The sequence below is a fragment of the Natrix helvetica genome (assembly GCF_964273705.1).
Source record: "Natrix helvetica genome assembly, chromosome: 1".
In the NCBI taxonomy this organism is placed as follows: domain Eukaryota; kingdom Metazoa; phylum Chordata; class Lepidosauria; order Squamata; family Natricidae; genus Natrix; species Natrix helvetica.
The window spans coordinates 162722800-162744553 of record NC_138548.1 but is presented as its reverse complement, the minus strand read 5'-3'; the positions used below and the strand labels follow the sequence as shown (position 1 = coordinate 162744553).

General features: G+C 40.3%; 2 protein-coding genes across 2 annotated transcripts in view; one reads left to right on the top strand and one right to left on the bottom strand.

The window, feature by feature from the left end:
* FASTKD1 (FAST kinase domains 1) overlaps positions 1-3365 on the top strand; it is a 28230-nt gene extending 24865 nt beyond the window's left edge. The window contains exons 12-15 of the mRNA XM_081940309.1: positions 327-440; positions 1051-1192; positions 2855-2969; positions 3182-3365. Of these exons, the coding sequence (XP_081796435.1) occupies positions 327-440; positions 1051-1192; positions 2855-2969; positions 3182-3271 (461 nt within the window). The 3' untranslated portion in view covers positions 3272-3365. The remainder of the gene's footprint in view (positions 1-326; positions 441-1050; positions 1193-2854; positions 2970-3181) is intronic.
* Positions 3366-9629: 6264 nt separating this feature from the next.
* On the bottom strand, positions 9630-20917 carry KLHL41 (kelch like family member 41). Its single transcript, XM_081937382.1, has 6 exons — positions 19729-20917; positions 15959-16116; positions 15754-15861; positions 13518-13703; positions 11621-11767; positions 9630-10029 (listed from the first exon to the last, which is right to left on the bottom strand). The coding sequence occupies exons 1-6, from the start codon at positions 20836-20838 to the stop codon at positions 9918-9920; spliced, it is 1821 nt and encodes a 606-aa protein (XP_081793508.1). The 5' UTR covers positions 20839-20917; the 3' UTR covers positions 9630-9917.
* Positions 20918-21754: the final 837 nt, after the last annotated feature.

The following is a 21754-nucleotide window of genomic DNA, read 5'->3' as shown; positions in this document are numbered from 1 at the left end:
TTAAGCCTCATCAAGGCTACAATTCCTTTGAATCGTAGTGTTGTTGTTTTTTTTTTAAATAAAAATGGATTTGTTACTCCTTGGATATAGCAAAATTAGAAACCTTGCCTGCCGTGAAGTTAAAGGCCTCCTTTATCATGTTTGATCTGCTTCCTTTGGAGAACTGTGATCTTTTTTTAAAAAAATGAACAAAAATGGTGGGAATCCTCTGATAACTTTGCCTTTGAGAAATAATAGATCAATTTTTTGGGGGGGGGGCATTTTGTTTAGTCTCCTCTGTATTTCTAACTTGGTGTTTGTTTTCTTTGCTGTCTTTTTTTCCCTAGAGACTGATTCATCCAGTCTATTGCAACAGCAGATATATATACTACTTGGAGAAATCCTAGGAAGAAGCCATTATGCCAGATGTTCTGCACTCACTTCTTACTACTATAGAATTGGTGGGTTGTTTCAAACACAGAGTATAACACTTGTTTTGTTTTCCCTTAAGCCTTGAGTGTTTTGTCTAAATGGTTATGATCTTGTAGGGCCATGACATTCTTGATTTGAAGACTGTGCATGTTTTTCTCTTAAGAGCAATTCTTTGGCGCATGTCTAATTTTTGCAGCTGCATATTAGCTAACCTAAAAGTCCCAAGCAGCTGCCACATTCATTCATTCATTCATTCAATTTCCTGACCTTATTATTTTTGTTAACTCAAGGCGGCAAACACACAGTAATTCCTTCCTCCTCCTGTTTTCCCCACAACAGCAACAACCCTGTGAGGTGAGTAGAGCTAAGAGCGAGTGACTGGCCCAAGGTCATCCAGCCACTTTTCTTGCCTAAGGTGGGATTAGAACTCACAGTCTCCTGACTTCTAGCCTGATGCCTTCACACTGCTCTTTTTCGTTCATGCCCTCAAATGCTCTGAAGCACCTCGCTGCCTTCAAACACGAACACTGCACAGTCCTACTTTATGTTATTCTGGTGATGCAGAAGTAATGCTTATTTGCAAATATTATTGGGTATGATTTCAGCTTCAAATTGCTGATAGCCATTCATGTCTTTCAGATTTTGAATTTATGATTGACAAAAACAGGAAACCTGTGCCATATATAGAACAACATGTTGCCGTTCCTAATTCAGACAACATAGGTTGTGCAGAAGCTAGTCACTCCTGTGGAAGGAAAGGGCTACCACCAGGATTTCAAAGGTGAGCATGCATTTTTTTATGTTACACAGGTAATGTTATGCAGGTAATGCAGCACGATAAGGGTTTTCACTAGATTTTCAATTCCAGGCAGTTCTCTGAGCAGGTGATGACACGTATTTACAATTTCAGTCAAGTGAACAGGGATCTTAATTAGATAGATGACATTTTTTCCCTATTCACGTATTTATTTGATTTATATAGCTCTCCATCTCACATATGTGACTCTGGGTGCCTTCCACAGACAGATAACAGAAAACAAATAAAAATAAACAACTAAAATTAAAAAAAAACATTAAAATAATGAAAACCATAAAACATAATCTGCAAGAGAATGCAATCCATGCATTGTAACCAATTTGTAGATTCCAGGCGCGCTGACAAAAACATGACATCAGAGTTTCCAAAGGCAGGGTGGGAGGGGCCTATCTAACCTCATTGGGTTATTATATTCGAAAAGTCAGATGCTGGGCCAGAGAAGGCTCTCTTCCTGGGTCTTATAAGATGACACTCCTTTACATGACCTATAACATGCCTCTTCTGCTGGACTTGATGAGATGGGTAGATGTAACTAGGGAGAGGTAGTTCCTCAAATAACCCAACCCCATGGCATGTAAGGTCATTGTACTTTGCATAGTATACTTAGCAGCACTTTGAATGCAACCCGGAAGCTATCACTTTAATACAGTGGTTCTGAACCTCCGGGTCAGGACCCCTTTGGGGTGGAACGACCCTTTCACAGGGGTCGCCTAAGACCATTGGAAAGCACATATTTTCGATGGTCTTAGGAACCGAGACACCAATTTTATGGTTGGGGGTCACCACAACATGAGGAACTGTATTAAAGAGTTGCGGCATTGGGAAGGTTGAAAACCACTGCTTTAATACATAATTTACACAAGCACATATATTATTGTAATTTTCGATAAGTGATATCATTTAAATAAAATCGGAATACAATCCAAAGAAGGCATATGTGCTCTAAACTGAACAGATACCCATAGGTCTATCACTTACATAAAATTCATAGCAGAATCAAATCTTACAGAATAATGATGCACTAGTGAGCTTTTATATATAAAATAAAAATAAGCTAATAGCCAATAAAATTACAAAAAATAATATAGGTACCTTCTGAACAGTTGGTCCATAAAGATAATTCTAAAACAACTTGGTGTTCTATTTAATACCAAAGGATTGCAGGGAACCACACCAAAATTTCAGGCAAGAGTTAATTTAGGGTTTAGAATTAAAGCATATTCTTATTTTGGCATAAAGCAACTTGCAATATGTTTGATATAATTACATTTCTACTGTGTACAACAGGTGGTTTTTTTAATTCCTGTGATGATTTTTTTTAAGATGAGAGATAATACTGAAGCCAGCTATAGATAAATATAACTTTTCCTGTGTTGTAAAAAATAGCATTACAGCTAAATTATTGTAACAATTAATTCAGAAGTCTTAGTCAGATGCTAAATTTTAATGGCAGTCCAGTGTTATAATTATGTATAATTAATAGAATTACAATTATAACTGTAGAAAAACCTTTGGGGTTTTCATTAAAACAACAGGTGTCATGAGTACATAAAGTGATTATAAAATACTTGCAAGCTGTATTTTTTTGGTTATGTGAAAATAAATTTGAAATTGTATTTAATTCAGGATTGCTGTGGAATTCCTTGATTCAGAAGCTTTCTGCAAAAATTCAAATCACGTCAAAGGATATATTGCCATGAAAAAGCGGCATTTAGAGATTCTTGGTTATCAAGTTGTTCAGGTATGGTGTCTCCTCTGTTTTATAAAGTTGAATAACATTTCAGAATTTTCTGCATATTTTTTCTTAGAATAAATATGCACCTTTTGCCCAAAGGCAGCAACCAACTTTAAAGTACCCATGTAAATAATACATTTGAGGAAAGTGGAAGGGATGAAATATGAATAACACTTTTAATGATGGACTTCCATTTTAATCATATACTTCTCTTTCAGATCCCTCACTATGAATGGAATTCCATGGGATTGTCATCCACGGAAGCAAAGACTGAATATTTAGAAAAGAAAATATTTGAAAAGCTTTGATATCCTAGTATGGAGAAAAAAATAATTTTTTATACGGACTGTAACATTGAAAATTAATTATTTTTAGCCTTCAATAAACTTTTTTTAAAAAATGAAGACTATGTTGCATCTGGAGATTTCGTATTTGGAATTGCAGAGGGCAAAGTGCATTGCACAATTTACATTTCTTGCACAAGGTGTGACCATTTTTGACCAGACTGTCCTAGCAAATGACCTAAGCCGTAGTTATATAAATTGACCACCAGGCTACACTGCACATGAGCCTATCCTTGAGGAGTGCTTAGAAGTTGCTTTTGTTGCAAAATCTAATAACTAGGCTGCTACTGAGTACCAAAACTATTATTCTCATGTTGGAAGACTTGCAATAGTTGATATCCGATGTCGGCCAAAATTTAAGGTATGTATTTGCACTGCTAACACCTTAAATGTCTTCTGACCTGACATGAAGGACTCCTGTTTTGTTATAAACTTCTCCAGGAATGAAAGGTAGCTGAAGGGCCATTCAGGGAAGAGCTTTCTCATATAACTCTTGAGCCATGGAATAGACTCATTGGAAAGCTGCACTGCTATTGATTCAGTTTGAACCGCCATTCATAATTATTTATAATGCGAGGTTTATTTTTATTATTAGTTGCCTTGCATATATGAGAGGCCAACCAAGCAGAGTTTGCTTTATTTAGATCAGGGGTCTCAAACTGGCAGCCCATGGGCCGGATGTGCCATGTGCAAGCCACGCCCACCCCGGCTCCACAAAGGCAAAAAAGTCACGTGACATCAGGTGATGCAATCGAGTTTGACACCTGTGATTTAGGAGCTCAATTTATTAACCGTCTTAATAGCCAATAGGTATGTACATACAGGAAAGAACAGTTCAAAATAGGCTAACCTAGCCAAAAGTAAGTAAGTGTGTGTGTGTGTGTAGGTGTGTGTATGTGTACGTACACACACACATACACACATATATATACATATATATAAAAGTCAGACATCACTATCTCCAGAACTTAAAATATAGTATCTACTTAGCTTTTGTTAGCCTCTGCTAACATCGTCAGAGTGTAGAAACTACCATTGAAGAGATATTTGCCTTTATGCATCATTGATCAATTATGTATATATATATATGCATGTATGTATGCATGCATGCATGCATGCATGCATGTATCTGTGGTGGGTTCCGGATCCCGTTGCAACCGGTACAGTTGCAATGGGGCCCAGTGTCCATCACATGAGCACGCGCACACGTGCAGCACTTGCATGCGTCCTCACCTCTTGCGACGCCTCTGCAAGCCTCCGTGATACTCCAGCTGCTCGGCGGAGCAAATCCCTAGTACCGTGTATAAGCTAAGATGCTGAGCTTGTCAATCAGAAAGGTTGACAGTTCGGCAGTTCAAATCCCTAGTGCCGCGTAATGGAGTGAGCTCCCACTACTTGTCCCAACTTCTGCCAACTTAGCAGTTCGATAGCACGTAAAAAATGCAAGTAGAAAAATAGGGACCACCTTTGGTGGGAGGGTAACAGCGCTCCATGCACCTTTGGCATTTAGTCATGCCGGCCACATGACACGGAGGCTTCTTCAGACAGCGCTGGCTCTTCGGCTTTGAAATGGAAATGAGCACCGCCCCCTAGAGTCAGGAATGACTACCACATATGTGCAAGGGGAACCTTTACCTTTATATACCGTATATACATTACAATACATACATTGATAGACTCACAAGTCACCCCATCCCATATCCTGTTGAAAAGGAATCTTTGTTTCCTAAAGTTCAAGAAACTATGGGGAACCTTGTTCCTAAAGGCAAGGCCAGCCACAGAGAAGGCACATTCTTGGAGTTCAACCAGTTGGCACAGCCTGACCGATGGGGCCTGCAGCTTCTTGCTCCTGACAGTTCTTATTGATGGGCAAAAATAACCAGACAATAGTAGGCCTCTTAAGTGAGTCAGTACAGGTAGGCCTCAACTTACAACCACAATTGAACCCAAATTTATGTTGCTAAATGAGAAATTTATGGAGTGAGTTTTGCCCCATTTTACCACTTTTCATGCCACAGTTCTTAAGTGAATCACTGCAATTATTATGTTAGTAAGACAATGGTGAAATGAATCTAGCTTCCCCATTGACTTTGCTGGTGAGAAGGTTGCAAAAGGGGATATATAGCCTTTATTATTGTACAAAATAAATACAACAAAATTGGTTATTAAGTGGCCTCGGGCAATACTGCAATCGTCCTAAATGTGAATTACTTGCCAAGGATCCAAATGTAAATCACATGACCACAGGAATGCTATAATGGTCCTAAGTCACATTTTTCAGTGCCGTTGTAACTTCAAACCATCACTAAGTGAACTATTGTAAGTCAAGGAGTACCTGTATTCATTTAAATTATAAAACACAATGCCTGTTAGTATACCGAATAAGCTGGGGAATAAGCTATTCTTGTGCAGAAAAAATGGATACATAAAAACGGATACACATGTTGAATACTTGAATTTTGTGTGTTGGTCATCCTGGTTTGAAATGACTTGATCAATCTTCCAGGGCACATGAGATTGTATTTCTGAATGCTGTAGGTACTATAAATTGTGCCTTGTGCTGGATTGGCAACCTAGAGTATGGGTAATCTTGATAACCAGAAACCATTTTTCCCCAAAATTATAAATCTAAAGTAATCTTGAATTCAATTAAAAATCTTGAAGTTGAGATTCTTCAAGCACCCAGTTTGGCCATAAAATGGTAATCTGACAAGATCTCAATTTTTAAGGTGACAGATTCTGTACTGACATTTTAGCGCAACTTAGGAGTGCTTGCTGACAGACAAGCAATATTTTCAGTAATAGTTGCTAAAGTTACAGTATGCAAATTTACCGCCATTCAAATATTTTTGGACTTCAGTGCCCTTTAACCTTCAATCACTGGGCATGCTGGCTACAGTGGATGGGAAATGAATCACAGAAATTTTTCACACACACACACAAAATATACTGTATTTTTTTCTCTGTATGCAATTTGTCTTAAGATTTGTGATTGCACTTTTTACAAATGCAAGCATAATCAGTGTTTTTCAGTCTATTGGGCATTATAAATTACAATCAAAGGATTGTCTTTGTTTAATTATATTTTAATTTGAATTTTTTTAAAAAAAAAATCCATACATTTTAAAATGCCTATAATGTTTGATATGAGCTGTTTCCAGAATTCTTATTTCTTGTGTAAGCAATAAAATGCCACCATTCCTTGTAAAATAATAATTCGCTACTTTGGCTTGGAATACAATTGATTTTATCATAGGTTTTTTTTTTCAAAACAAGATATTATTCTATCATCCCGGCCACCAAATATGTGTAGCAAACCCAGCTTTGGCAAAAACTGAATCTATTGATTAATTTTGTAATACATGTATTTAAGATAAATAACACAACATGAAAGGATGTTCTTTTTGACTGATAGCCTTGCTAACATCTCAGTGAAAATTGAAAAAACACATGTGAGATTGTTATTGAAGTTTGATGCTACCAATATGAAGTTTAAGAAATAATTCCTATATAGCTTCTGATAAAAAATGTTCATGCTGTCATACAGATTCCCAAACAATACCATCAAATTGTTCCTCTAAGTCAGGTGTGTCAAACTCGATTTCATTGAGGGCTGTATCAGGGTCATATTTGACCTTGGGAGGGCGTGGGAGTGTGTGGCTACCTCGACATCACTCGTGTTGGGGACGCCTGTGGTACTCAAGCGCTCTTCCAACAAAAACGGGCTCCCGACCTCCATTTTCAGCTGCAACAGCCTCCTGCAATCCACTGCCACTGAGCTCTGTTTTCGCTGACAGAGGTACCATGGCGCAATCCTTTGCTGTTTCTAGGGCGGTCCCATGGGCCAGATCTAAGCACCTCTCAGGCTGGATTCGGTCCCCAAGCCTTGAGTTTTACACCCTTGCTCCCAGACTTCTTTTAGTCCTCACCACAATCTATTTCAGAAAATCAGATTAAAAATTACATCCTTAGGTTCTGTAGGAGGGAAAAACACAATCTTTCAAAAAGAGAGAGTTGCCTCAGATTTTTCCTCTTTTTTGTAATATTCAGTTGATCTGCCACTCAAATTGTGGAACCTTTTGTTCCAATTGTTGGTCTTTTTTTTTTTAAATTTACAGTATATCAGAGGTTTTGTAGAATTTTTTTTTTTTTTTTGTAAAGACCTTTCCTTTTTCAAGATTTCAGTTGTATGTTGTCCTAGTTGTATATAGTCCTTTGTCATAATTTGGATATGTTATCTATAGAAAGGGAGGTGAGATGCCTGGAATAAAATCTGAAAAGTTCATCCTGGAAATTCAGCAGATTATTATGCTTACGCAATTTTGTTGCTGATTTCCATTTTTTTAATTTTGAAAAGGTGTTACTCAAATTCTGTATATGGTAAGTTTAAGTACTGAATATTTTGTATTGAGAAAGCACCACTTCAGATGTATACCATCATATTATATTCTGAGTGTGTTTGTGTGTGTGTTTAAAAATATTACAAATTCAATATTGATATTAACTATGTTAGCAATTAGCTGACCTTTAGATTCTTGGATTGAATCTCCCATGCTAAATACGAACCTCCAATTCTAAATATGAACTTTCCATTGTTACCCTTCAAAAACCTATGCACTTTAAAGTTTAAACAGATTTTTTTAAAAAAAATATTAGTGCCTAGAGCAAAATACTGTTCATTAAATGTTTTGTTTTTGATATTGTGTATCCTCTTAAGTTTCTTGTAACTTAACAAAAGACTGTGCATAATTCAATATTCTATTTTTTTACTGCATATCCCCCATAACTTCTCATGAAATAAATGTACAAGTATCAATCATAAAAATAACATTGTTGCTGCTTTGGATAATCTGTGCCTCATAAAATCATTTGAATTTATTCTAAGTTTGTGAGAAATTTTTTGCTTGTGCCAGTGACAGTCTTCTTGCTGTTTTAAGACTGAAGTCCCGAGCTCTTGTCATATCCATCCCCCTCCACACACACCTTCCCCTTTAACAATCCCCAAGTTCTTAATACCTTTGTTTCAGGGGTGAAATCAACTTACAGGATGTGATGATGTCCGGGCGGGTGGGTGGAGCCTCCCGTCGCCAATGCTATCAGTTCACCCGAACCAGATAGAACCGGCTGAATTGCACCACTGTCTTTTCCCCCCCATATTTTCCTCCCTTTCAATCTTAGACTAGGCATTGTAGACCCACAAGGGATGACTCTCAGCCCCTTCAAGCTCTAAGTGGGGAAGGGTTTTGCTGCTTCCTCATCCTCTTCATGGTTTGTGCAACTGTATCTGAAGGTTAATGTCTGTTGCCAGTGTCAGAAGGATTCTGTATATGGTCGTGTGCGGGCGTGCCGCACCCATAAAGCAACACGTGACCCCCCAGTGCGCATGCGCGCACAACGCGCGACCCCCCCAAATTTTTACATGCTTTCCCTCGCCCTCCCCAGGCTCCAGAGGCTTTATAGGAGCCTGGGGAGGGCGAAAAGAGCCTCCCCCGCCCCCCCGGAGGCCCTCTGGAGGCTTCAGGGACCGTCCGGAGGCTTCACTGAAGCCTTTGGAGCGCTTAAAACCACCCTCCGAGCAAACCGGAAGTGACTTCCGGGTTGCTCGAAGGGTCGTTTTAAGCGTTCCGAAGGCTTCAGGGACCGTCCGGAGGCTTCACTGAAGCCTTCGGAACGCTTAAAATGACCCTCCGAGCAACCTGGAAGTCTCTGGAACCTGGGGAAGGCGAAAAATAGCTTTTAAAAAGGTGAACTCAGCTGGCCAGTGCGCGCATGCGTGCTGGCCAGCTAACAGGGCAGCGCCTCGCGTGCCCTGACAAATGGCTCCGCGTGCCACTTGTGGCACGCGTGCCATAGGTTCACCATCACTGGTCTATGCTTTGATCCCTTTAGTTTGTTGTGAAGCCTCCTAGATGGCTTATGTTTCTTAAACGCTTTAGAGGGGAGTTCAGTGCAGATAAGTAGTTAAGAATAGTTGCTGATGCTGATGCTGATGCTGAATAGGGAAAGTTGAGGGAGGAGCAAGGCATTCAGCCATCTTCCATTGAGGCTTTAAAGGTTGGCTGTCTGATGTGAGAAACCCTTTGTCATACCCATTTCTTGATGTTCCCAGGGCTGGTTCAGAGCTACTGAACTAGAAATGGCCAAAAGTGGTCAGCAAACATCACATTAGTAGAAAGTCAATTCATTTCCTACAATCTGATCCTCAGAACAAGTTCTAAAGTAAGCAGAAAGGTAAACAAATCACAGGTGGCATAAACGAGATAAAAGGAAAATCCTAATCTGATTATTGAACATCTTTTCTATAATCAGAGCAGCCATACGGTTATTTATTTAAACTTTGATATTTATTTTAAGACAGAAGCCCAGGGTCTAATCTCCGAGACAAATTGTTGTTCAATTCAGTTTTATCTACTGCTGTCTATAGCCAAACTTATTCACCATCATATAGTTAGTAAATGTTGGGAGGATCTAATATTCAACAGAAGTTAATGGACATTTAAGACAAAATACTTAACTGAAGTTACCAATCTCTGTACAAGGTAAGCTTACACAACCAAACTAGAGACTATTAAAAAAAAAAACCTCATCCGCAGTCAAGTAGCCACTTAGTTTACAGCTTTGATAGTTTAAACAGATTTAGGCCAATAGAAAGACAAGTGGCTCCAGACGCGTAGCGGATTTCTTTCAACATGCCGCACCACTCTTTCTTCTCATCGTCATACCTGCAGGAACAAAAAGTTATATAAGTGGGGCCCTTTAGCTTTTTTTCCCAAGCCCGTCTCCCAAAATCTGTGCCCAATAACTCCAAATTTCTTTTTTAGCATCAATACAGATATTGTAGAATAATTGCTAGTCTACGAATGTAACAAGCATTGCTACACAAGGCAAAATAATGCGGGAAATATACATTCCAATGTGCTGTCATCCCTCTGAATGCCTGTCTTGGAAAGTCATATTAAACCCCCACCCCACCCCCTTGCTTTTGTTTCTGAATCTTGCATCTATCTAAAATCCCCAAGTGCTTCTATTTGTCTGAATTGCCCCCCTCCATCTTTTCTTCCAACTCTTCACTTTTTTCTATCTTCCTGTCCTCAAAGTTTGCTTCCCAGGTTTCTGATTAACAGCTACAGTTAAAGAAGATCTTTTGGTCCATGTGCTTTCAAATGCCGCATCTTCATTGAACATTTTCTACTCTGATGCATCTGTCTGCATGTGTTCCTGATCTTTTTTTTTCCTTCCTTCCTTTCTCTCCCTCCCTCCCACATGCTTTCAACCATGACTTCCTAAGCACTGTTAAGCTGTTACAAGGACCGTGCAAGGTGCCAGTGGAAATAGCTCTTGGCCCTATAGCAATGGTACCTTGATGCAGGGTTAGGAGGGCAGCTGCCCCTCAACCTGCCCTGCCAAGCATACATCTGTACTTTACAGTGTGAAACTGCAGTTATGGTGCTTCCTGGAAGAGCAAGCCCCAGCTTGGGTCTCAGCTGAAATCCTCTTGCTTCCTCATTCTCTCAGGTTGCTGGGAGTCAGTATATTTTATTTATTTATTCAGTTTTTATCTCAGCTTTTATTACCTTTTAAGTAACTCAAGGTAACAAAAACACACAATACTCCTTCCTGCTCTTATTTTCTCCACAACAACAACCCTGTGAGGTCAGGTGGGCTGAGTTGATTGGTGCATCATTATTACGGCATGCTTTATTATGTGCATCACAAGAATTTAAGAGACTTTTGTAGCAATACAGGAAAAGGCTCAGGCATTTGCGATCGAGACCCCCTGCTTTTAAGGTCTTCCGTAAGAACAGGTACACTTTTTAAGTTTTGGTTGGTTAATGGCTGATTTACAAAAAGGTAACCTCCCTGTCATGAGTGTCCCAAAGCATCACCTCACAGTGCCGAGCCTTGCATTATTTGAAAGCCTCTTGTGAAAAAGTTGTGGTGGGCAAATAGGAGTTGCCTGAAATAAGTCATAGAGATGGGCCCAGGTCTCTTTTTGAATCCAAGCCAAAACAAAAATGCACACAGTGCGCTCAGGAAAAATATAGCTCTCTGTGAACAAAAAATATATATTCTGCAGGCAGTTCTACAAAGTAATTTATTATTTTTAATACTCTAATGAGAGAATATTAAAATTAATAGGTGATATGTAGAATATGTTGAAGCAAAACCAAAACTAGGGAATACAAGATCAAGGCTACGTTTAGTACTGCTAAAGAATTTAGTGGAGTTTTACTCTACGTTATCACGCACACAACTAATATGAATGACTTGAATCTCTTGAGCTAGGAGGGGAAATGTTTAAAACAAACTTACTTCCAGATGTCATTGATCTCACTAGGAGCAAATTCCTTCGATTCAAGCTGAATCATTGCAAAGCCTCCAATCGCATACAAGGATCCAGACAATTCCACTAAACTAATGGAACTTCTCTCCTGGGGGAATTCTGGCATAACTTCCCACCTGCAATTTAATGAATAAAACATTCAATTTGAGAATATGATGTTTGAGTATAATATGATGGTGTTTTTTTTTAAAGGAGGGGGTATCTATAACATACTCCTGAAGACCCTCTGAAGATGTAGTTGATGCCGAGTGCAGTGGTGTGGGTAGTTTTGGACATACCACAGTAATATCACTATTTTACAAACTGCGCCAGCTCATATGAGGTTTCCAAGGGCAATTCAAGGTGCTGTTTGTCATTTACAAAGCCCTAAATAACACATAATCAGGTAATTTGCAGACATACTTATTTCCAGTTACTTCTTGCTTGTCCCCACTTACTCTCTCATAATGGGTAGCATCCAGGTCCCCTCCTTCAGACAATACCATTTGATGGGATCTAGGAGCACCTGCCCTTTGGAATGATCTCCTCTGCCCACACTCTTCCCAGAGATTTGGATGGTCCCAACCCCATTAGCATTGATGAAAACTTTGAAATATGTTTTCCCCCCCCTCGGGGGTTTAGTCAGAATGAGAAGTAGAGCATGTGGTTGGTGAGCCCTGGCTTGATGCTTTTGCTATGCTGGCTTATGGATTTGGGATATTGTTATTGATATAACAGTGCTCCGTGTGCCTTCGGCGTTAGTCATGCCGGCCACATGACCATGGAGACGTCTTCAGACAGCACTGGCTCTTCAGCTTTGTAATGGAGATGAGCACCGCCTCATAGAGTGGGGAACGACTAGCACATATGTGCAAGGGGAACCTTTTTACCTTTATTGATATTCATTGCAATATTGTTTGGCAAAGTTATTTGGTTATGCTGTACTACTTCCCCTCGGTTTACAAAAGGAAGAGACAACAGTTGCAGGAAATGTAGACAAGTAAAAATACCTTTACATACTGTACCTGACGGTGTTGTTTTACCTCGAGAATTTTTTTTTTAAAAGAGCTTTAATTAACAAGATAAATACGATGACATTGCACTAAAAACTGTTTGTTTGGTTTTTTAAAAGTAATTTGTCAGAATGAAGAAATGGCTTTAAGAAGTGGACTGGCTGAATAAAGTTAGATGTGCATTAATAAAGGACACATTTTCTCAGAAAGGGCAGAACAGATTCAGTTAAAGCATATAGTTAACGCACAAAAGACCATCTCCTGAAAAATGCTTAGAACTTAAATATGCAACAAGGCGCATTACATGTACATACACGCATGCACATACACACCCTTACATGGTGAAAATTATTTCCTTAGATCAGATCCTGCATCATAGGACTGGATGCAATGTTTATCAGGCTGTCTCCTAGTAATTGGTACTTCAAGACCAATTTACAATGCAGATAGTCCTCGGGTTATGATCCTCTCAGTCGGCAATCATTCAAAATTACAACACTGCCGAACGAGGAGAATTTATAGCGGGTCTCCAAAAGGTGCGCCCACTGGAGTGTCCCCATGGTCACTTGATCATGATTTGGAGTCTTGGCCACCATCTCATAATTACTACTGTTGCAACATCCTGCAGTCATGTGATCATCATGTGGAATCTTCCCTGCCGACTTCCCACAAATAAGCTGGCAGAATGTGACTCCCACTGTTTTTTTGCTCGCCTACCCTATACTGCCAGCTCCTGGGACAACATTTATACCGTTAAAAGAAGTTGATTGCATTTGTAAATAAAGGAACAAGGATTCCAGTGGGCCCCAAAGAAAGTGTGCACGGTGGCCCTATGGTGTGCTGTTGAACAAGAATGGATGGGTTGTAGACTAACTTGTTAGTGGTGAGATCAAAGGCTTCAACAGCAGCAGAGAGGCCTTCTTCGGTAACACCTCCGGCAATCACAATTTTCCCTTTATGGATGGCAATGCCAAACATGGAGCGAGCCACTTTCATGGGAGGAAGATCGCGCCAGTCTCCCCTCTTGGAATTGTAGATGAATACTCTGTTTGTGCATTTTCTGTGTACGAGAAGAAAATCAACCGTTTGAGAAATGAGGACAATAGCAATGATCAAACACACATACTTAAGACAAATGGGATTGGCTTCACGTCAGGTAAATGATGTGCGAGAAAGTCCTTGACAAACATGGGGAAGAAATGCAAACATGGAGAAACATCAGATAAGAGAGGGTTCAACCTGCAACTGCATCACGGACAGAGAAAGAGGCTCAGAGGGGACCCTCTCTAACTTCTCAGGCTGCGGGGAGACAGGGCAGAAGATCAGACTTGCAAGAGTCTGTTAATGTAGCGTTACAATTAAGTAGAAGGAGCTCATTTGATCATATTTCTTGTTTACGCGGGAAGGCTGATAACCCTTCTACCGTTGCACCATAGAGTATTCTAACTTACTGCCAGATAGGACAGTGCTCCAATTAACGTCATTGCCACAACATGAGGAGGGTTGCGGCATTGGGAAGGTTGAGAACAGGATCCATGTTCGTGTTTTTATTTTTATAATGTTAATGTACACTGAAGACAGCATTTAATTTCGTTGTACCATGTGCAATGACAATAAACTAAACTAAACTAAGTCACTGACTCAACTGGATTGATGGGTAGCCATTAACAAACAGTATGTGCCCGTTGGGTAATATATAAATATAACTAATACTGTTTGGGTTTTCAAGCTCTGAAGAATAAGCACAACGATTATGTTGGGGGGTCATTGAGATATGGTGTGAATGCAGTATGGGCTCCGTGCATACACTTCTGATGCTGAATTTTCAGAGTACATGTTAAAAAATATAAAAAGCTATTAGTCCTGTTAGTTTGTGTCTCTGTAGTCACAGTGTACATTTTGTTGTGCCTTGTTGCTCTTGAACTTTTCAGAGCTCAAAAAGGACGGCTTCCTTTGGGAAATTTGTAATGTTCTCAATTTTCACAACAATTCATTTAAAACGTTTTCTGTAGTCAGATGGCAGAGAGCAATCAGCGTTGATCACCACTCTGCCTAAAAGTTATGGGTAAAAAATAAGGGAGCAAATAAGCTTGTTCAGAGTTCTTACTCCACTTTTTTCAATCTGTTACATTGGATGAATTTCACGTTATGCTCTATTTATGCAAAATGGAACATTTCAGATGGAATTGTTTCATCCTGAGCTTAAAATAAAAAAAATGCTTTCTGTTTTATGTGCATCCTTATTAAAGATCAGACAAAGCCCTTAGGATTTTTAAAGTTAAAACCAGTCATTTCTGTTATAGCACTTTTTCTTTTTGGGGGGTATTTTCCATTCAAATATTGTCTGATATAGCTTAATTGCAAATTTCTGGATGCATTGTTTTATTGCCATGGCTAATCAATACTATTGCTGTGATGATTTCAGAAAATTAGATGGTCAGGAATAATAAAATAAAATCCTTAAGATTAATGGAAACCAATTGCTTAACCTGAATGTGAATGTAAAAACAAACATAAATTGATTCCTCTTTTATATTATTTGTGAGTTATTTCTAATTTTTATATCAGTGCCAGGCACTGTGTTTGTGCCTGTTGAATTGCTTATTTTTATTTTAAAAAAATCAATATTGTTGTGTTAGCTTTTTTGCCTATAATGTAACTTTTTGGGAGGTGTGATTTATCGTTGCCCTTAAACTCTTGTTACGCTATCCTCTGATTTGCTGAATGATAAAATTGCAAATATAAAGACTTGTTAAACCTCTGAATTTATAGTTCTGCACTACAGCAAGATCTTCATCAGAACATTTCAGAAATGGGGCTTCACACTTCCAAAACCAGTGCTGGGAAATCTAAATAAAGAGTGGTCAAAACTTCACTCATTTTGAATGACAGGTCCTAGACCAATACACATACAATATACAGAGCAGTCATCAGCTGCTCTCTTCCAAGCATTTCCCTTCCCTGTGATGAATGTCTGCATTGATCTTGAAAGCAACTAAAGTTTACACTGACCTCAGCTGTTAATAGGATTTTAACCAGAGCAAATAGTTGTGTGGGATAATTTGGGGAGGGGAGGACTTGCAACACTCTTGAAGCTGTCCAGTACTCACTTATCATCTGTCTTTCCTCCAAGGCAATATATAGCTCCATTATGGGAAGCTGTAGCATGGCCGTATACTTTCAGGGGCAGCTTCTTGACTTCATTCCATTTGAGTGACCTGGCAGGGAAAAGGGACACCGGTGAGGCTCTTCAATCTCACAGGCCATCAGTTGGAAATCTTGTCAAACCAATCAAGTGTTAATCAAGCCACTTACTCTGGATCGTAACACAAGACGGAATCCAGAGACTCCTCCGTTTGGAGATCTTTTCCTGCGATTACGTAGATTTTGTTCTCCGATTCTCCCAGCCCAAACAAGCATCTGGCAGATGGCAGGGGAGGCAGGCCAATCCATTCAGATGTAATGGTGTCCAGCTTGATTAAAATGTAGAATGAAGATGGTTAGCATTAGCAAATGTGCCAGGCATGTTGAAAACAGCTCACAGCAGCATTATATGAACCTCCCATCACTTTTAACCTTAAGATCCGGAAACAAACATATTATGCCCTAACCCTGAGACACCTGGCTATCAGCCTTTCCCCGTCTTTTTTCCATCCCCCTTCCCTATGTATGTGGATCCCAGTCAGGGATGAGCTGCTGTGGGTTTGCACGGGTTCGGGTGACTCTCTAGCTAAGGATCTGCTCAGTTCAGCAAATCCGCAAATGCCAATCCTGGCCGGCCCCTCTCACCCCTCCCCTCTCCTCCCAGGTGTCTCATGTGGCCCATTTGGAAGGCCAGATAAATACAGGACCCGTGAGGAGGTTTGGGGAAGGCAAAAAATGGGACTCCCAGAAGTTCCAGAAGGCGACTGCCGGAGCCCGAGGAGACCATTTTTGCTCAAGGACAGCCTCTGGAACCTGAGGAGGGTGAACCCCACCCCCCTCCTTGGTGCAGGAGGCCAACAGGGCCACACCCACCATGGCCACACCCACCCAGCAACGGGGCAGCAAACCCGTTGCTAAAATTTTTGAAGCCCACCCCTGGTCCCAGTACATCTTTTGAAACTCACTCCTCTGAGTTCTTCAAGGCTTTATGGTAGGGGTGCCCAACTTTGGTGACTTTAAGATTTGTGGGCTCCCAGAGGGCTGGCTGGGGAATTCTGGGAATTGAAGTCCACAGGTCTTAAAGTCGCCAAGGGTGGCCACTCCTGCTTTAGGGTTTGTTTGCTGCAATTTTTTTCTAGGCAGAACCTAGCTTGGCTTTTGCTTTTCTCAGGCTTCTCGGTTTCCTTAGAATGTCAAGCATTTGCCTCCAAAGCTGAGCAAAGGCTCTCCCAAGAGTAGGCTGAGCTGACGGATTTACCCCTTCCGAAAAAGAATTCCGTGCTCTTTTGTGGAGGGAAGTATCTATGGGCGGCATGAAATCCACATCTTTAAAAGTGTCAGCAGCTGCTTTAAAGGGAAGGAAGACTTTTATTTCTAGGTTTAAATGAACCCCATTGCATTTCTATAAGCTGTCATCATTATAGATTGTGAATCATTTACTCGATCCTAAGTCATTGGCTTTAGGATTTAGGACATTGGACTGAGGACTAAGTTAAGACATTAACAGGGGTGAAATGCTACCGGTTGGGGCCGGTTCGCCCAAACCGGTGGTAAAAAAAAATGTTCCAACTATCCCGCAGCACAGTTAATTGTCAGAACTTTTCAAAAAAAAATTTAAAGCATTTTTTTTACTACCGGTTCGGGAAAACTGGTAGTCAAAAAATGCTTTAAAAAGTTTTTTAAAAGTTCCGATGATCAGCTGTGCAACAATCAGCTGTGCCGCGTGATTTATATTCACTAAAAAGCAGGATGTCCTGCTTCCTAGCGAATCTAAATTGCATGGCACAGCTGTTCCCCCCACCCCACCCCGTTCCACTTACCTTTGCAGACTCAGTAAAGGCTTCTTGGTCCTACAGTGCGCATGAGTGCGAAGCGCGCATGCGGGTGTGAAGCAAATCGATAGCAGACTTCAGAGCATTTCAACCTTGGACATTACTGATTATTAGTTTAAAAAAAAACGGGCACCAAGGCTAAATGTTCCCCCTGGACATCTTCCTCGACAGGTTTCCTGCTTACCTACATTCTTTCGAGTTTCCTTTTTTTAAAAAGGTTTGAAGCTGACATGGTCCAAAGTAAAGTTTGGTCTCTTACCATAGTGCTTCCTGTAATGTCTCTGGATTGACATTGCTGATTAACATAAGAAAATAAAAATGGGTGGGTGCTCATCAAAGGAGCAAAGAAGAGGTAAGGTGGTTGAGGGCCTCTTGAGGGCTGCAGAGAGTTGGGGTTTCATTACACCAGGGGTGTCCAAACTTGGGAACTTTAAGACTTGTGGACTTTAACTCCTAGAATTCCCCAGCCAGCCATGCTGGCTGGGGAATTCTGGGACTTGAAGTCCACAAGTCTTAAAGTTCCCAAGTTTGGACACCCCTGCATTACACCAAGCTGCAGGTGCCTCACCACCCTGAACTGCCCTTTTGCTTACGCGATTGCCTGAAAACATATTCCAAAATGTAGTGACAATCAAACAGGGTGGAGTGTTTTTCCCCCCCCCCCCCCATCAGTTTTGGTCAATGATGTGTAAGCGTTTGAAAAGGCTCAATGTACCGGTAAAAGCAGAAACTCCCTTGGGGGATATCATTAGAGTGTTTGTCCTGGATGGTCCCAGTCCCCTTTACCAATAAATAAAAGAGCAAAATTTGCCCATCTCTGCATTAAACTATGACTTAGTAACACTATAGTTTAATGCAGTGATGGGCAAAGTTTTGAGCATAGTGTAATGGATTTTCACCTCATGGCTGCTGCTGTGTAGCAATATTTTTGGGGAGGGCTTATTTTTGGGGGGAGGGCTTATTTTAGCACATGCGCTTAAAAGCCCGATTGGGCTTATTATTTGGGGAGGTCTTATTTTCAGGAAAACAGGGTATTCAATATATTTGGACATTTCTTTTTTTTTTTGTATATCTCTTTCCTATGTTGAAATGAGCAAGGAAACATACTTGAAAGAGCTACATGTGACACTGGATTGAGGCAAGCAATGAGTAAAAACAAAAAGTCACAAACATTAAAAAAAAAACACCAATAACTTCACTAAAGTCTACATCATCTCATTCAGACATTCATTTGAACAAGCATACAAAAGGTTTGTCCTTATTCATAGTTGATAGAAAGATGAAAGAGCTTCTGTAACGACAACTATGAGTAGTTTCTTTCAGGCCTTTTGCCAAAGGTACTAACAAGGCAGGACTGAGCGTGCCCACCAGCCGCCAGCTGACCTGATTCAAGTAGTTCAACAGCCGTCTGAACAGTGATTTAAGAGTAGGTGATTCCACAGCATCTCTTATGAAACCAATACAGACTCATTTTCACACATAATTTGCTGTACACAGAGATAACTATTAAGCAGGAAAATATGCAGAGGAAACTGGTTTAGAACATGCTATCACTCAAAAAGATTTGTTAGAAATCATGCTAAGCTAAGAGAATATACCATATTTTTCGGACTGTAAGATGCACCAGTGTAAAAGACTCATAAAGATTTCGAAGAGGCAAGTAAGAAAAAAAAGTTTTTGTCCTCCCTGGCCCCCAGAAGCACTCTGCAGGGCTTTAACAGAGCTGGGATAAGGCAAAAATGACCCTGTTTTTCACCAAAACGGGGGCATTTTTCCTTTTCCCCAGCCCTGCTTAAGCACCCCCATTTTTGCGAAAAATGGCTCATTTTTGCCAATTTTTCACAAAAATGGGCCGTGGGGGTGGGGCTTTGGAAGGCCAAAAATGTCTCTATTTGGTGTATAAGATGCACCAACATTTACACACTCTTTTGGGGAGGGGGAGAAGCATCTTATGCTCCAAAAAATACAATACTTTTTTTGGATATATGTGAATACATCCCTGAACTGGAAAGAATAAAAAAGATGCATTAAAGATTTAGATAGAAGTTAGAATGTTTAATATGTGGAACTATCCTTTTCTTATCCAGAGTGAAAGAAATAAAGGCCTACCTGAAAGAAGTATGACTGGAAAGGACTTTCCTTGTTCTCTTCATCCACATACAATCCTCCAACCACATAGACCTGCTTTTGCTTTGTGACTAAGCTGGAATGATTTCTGGGAATCTGTTCGGAGAGCGCTGCTAAATAACACTCGTTTTCTGTAGGATCATAAGCTACCGATGCGGTGTCATTGATCAAAAGAATGAGATCTTTAACAAACATCCCATGCCTCGGAACATCATTTAGGTAGCCGGGGAGTAAATCTTCATCCCCTACATCCCCGTTAACCTCTCCTTTGTCTGACTTTCCTGCGGCTTTTGTAGGTTCGGGCAATTTCCCGCCAAAGGCATCTTTAATAACTTTCATTTTTTTCGAAAGGTCTGGGTTGCTTTTAATCATGTCTTCCTTCTCCACATGGTCCTTGAAATACTTCTCCTCCATCAGGCGAAAACGGATACAGTCAAAGACTTCTCCCAGACTCTTCACCCGGTTCTCTTTATCGGACTTGACCCATCTCATGACGGCTTCAAAGACGACTTCCTCCTTCTCGACATTCAGACTGTCTGGCGAAATCACTGAAATGAGTTCATGAGGAGCGAGTTGCATGAAGTCCTCCTCTTTACAAATTTTCACAAAGTGGTCAGACACGAAATCACGGGCGGACAGTGCCAGCCTGGGGCAGTCGAGGAGGAGGCCTAACCGAAGGATAGCCAAGCAATTGCCAACAGCCAGCCTCTTCTGAAGATAAGAAACACAGACGGTAAAAATGGATGGAATTTGAAAGCGGCTGGCCAGAGCGAAAATATCTTGTACGTTAGAATCGTTAAGGTCGATCGTTGCAGAATAAAGGTACTTAACGATCATATCAAGGATAGCCGGGTCAACGTTATCCAATTCTACTACTTTCTTTTTATCTTCACTTTGCTCAGATAAGAAGTACTCACGGAAATAAGGACTACAAGCTGCCAAAATAAGTCTGTGACACGGCAAACTTTTATCCCCCGCTTTTAGGGAACAGTCAACAAACTTTTTCTCTTCCAAAAGATCCCTAAGGCCATCTTGAAGAAGAGTGGATTGATAAAGTCGGAGTTCTTCGGTAAGTTCTCTCTGGGAATCCATTTTCGGGAAGGCTTGGCTACCGAAGCACAAAAGAAACCCCTCTTGTTGGTACCTAGGTCTGCCTGAAAAAGGCAGATCAATGCACGTTGCCCTGCTTGAAGCTTCTGTAATTTAATCTTGCCCACTAAATATAGAACAGAGTTTCACCAACTGGAATTCAGAATGGATGGTGTTGGAAAATGGAGCTTGCAGCTGTTATGGGTTGAAAGAAGCAACTGTTACTTTAGTCACTAGGGAATCAGTTTTACTTGTTACACATGCTGAATGATGGAGGTTACTTGTAAAGTATACTTAGAATTGTGACTTAGCAGCGGTGCAGAATTAGGTTTGAATGTAGTGACTAAGAGATTGGTCCCTATAACATTCGTGTCACTTAATACTTCAGCTCAAGTATGAACCCAAAAAGATGGAAGTTAGCAGGTGAAAGTAGGATGACCAACAGCCAGTCATGACTGAAACCTCCTATGAAGATTATTGTTTCACCGAAAGTCTTCAATCTATATGCCTATAAAAAACAAATTCCTCCCAAAGCTGTGCTAGGGGATACATTTGGGGGTTTATTTTAGCCTCTTGGTGGAGTTATTCATCTCATTGCTTGGAAACCTGTGCATTATTTAACATAAAATTAGAGTTGAGTCTCAAACAGCAATCCAGGGAATAGGAGCAGTTTGGGCACCAATGCTCAACCAAATTAAAGATATGTTCTGTATCATTTATGAATCAAAATAGACTGCAAAGAGGAACAGGGTTTAAGATGTAATCAATGACATCATAACAAAGCATTAAGTATTTGTGAGCTTGAGTACTGTCTTCTACTATAGGTAGTCCTTGACTTACGATCACTTGTTCAGTGACTATTCAAAATTATAACAGCACCGAAATGCGGGAACTTATGACTGGGCCGGGAAGTTGCAGA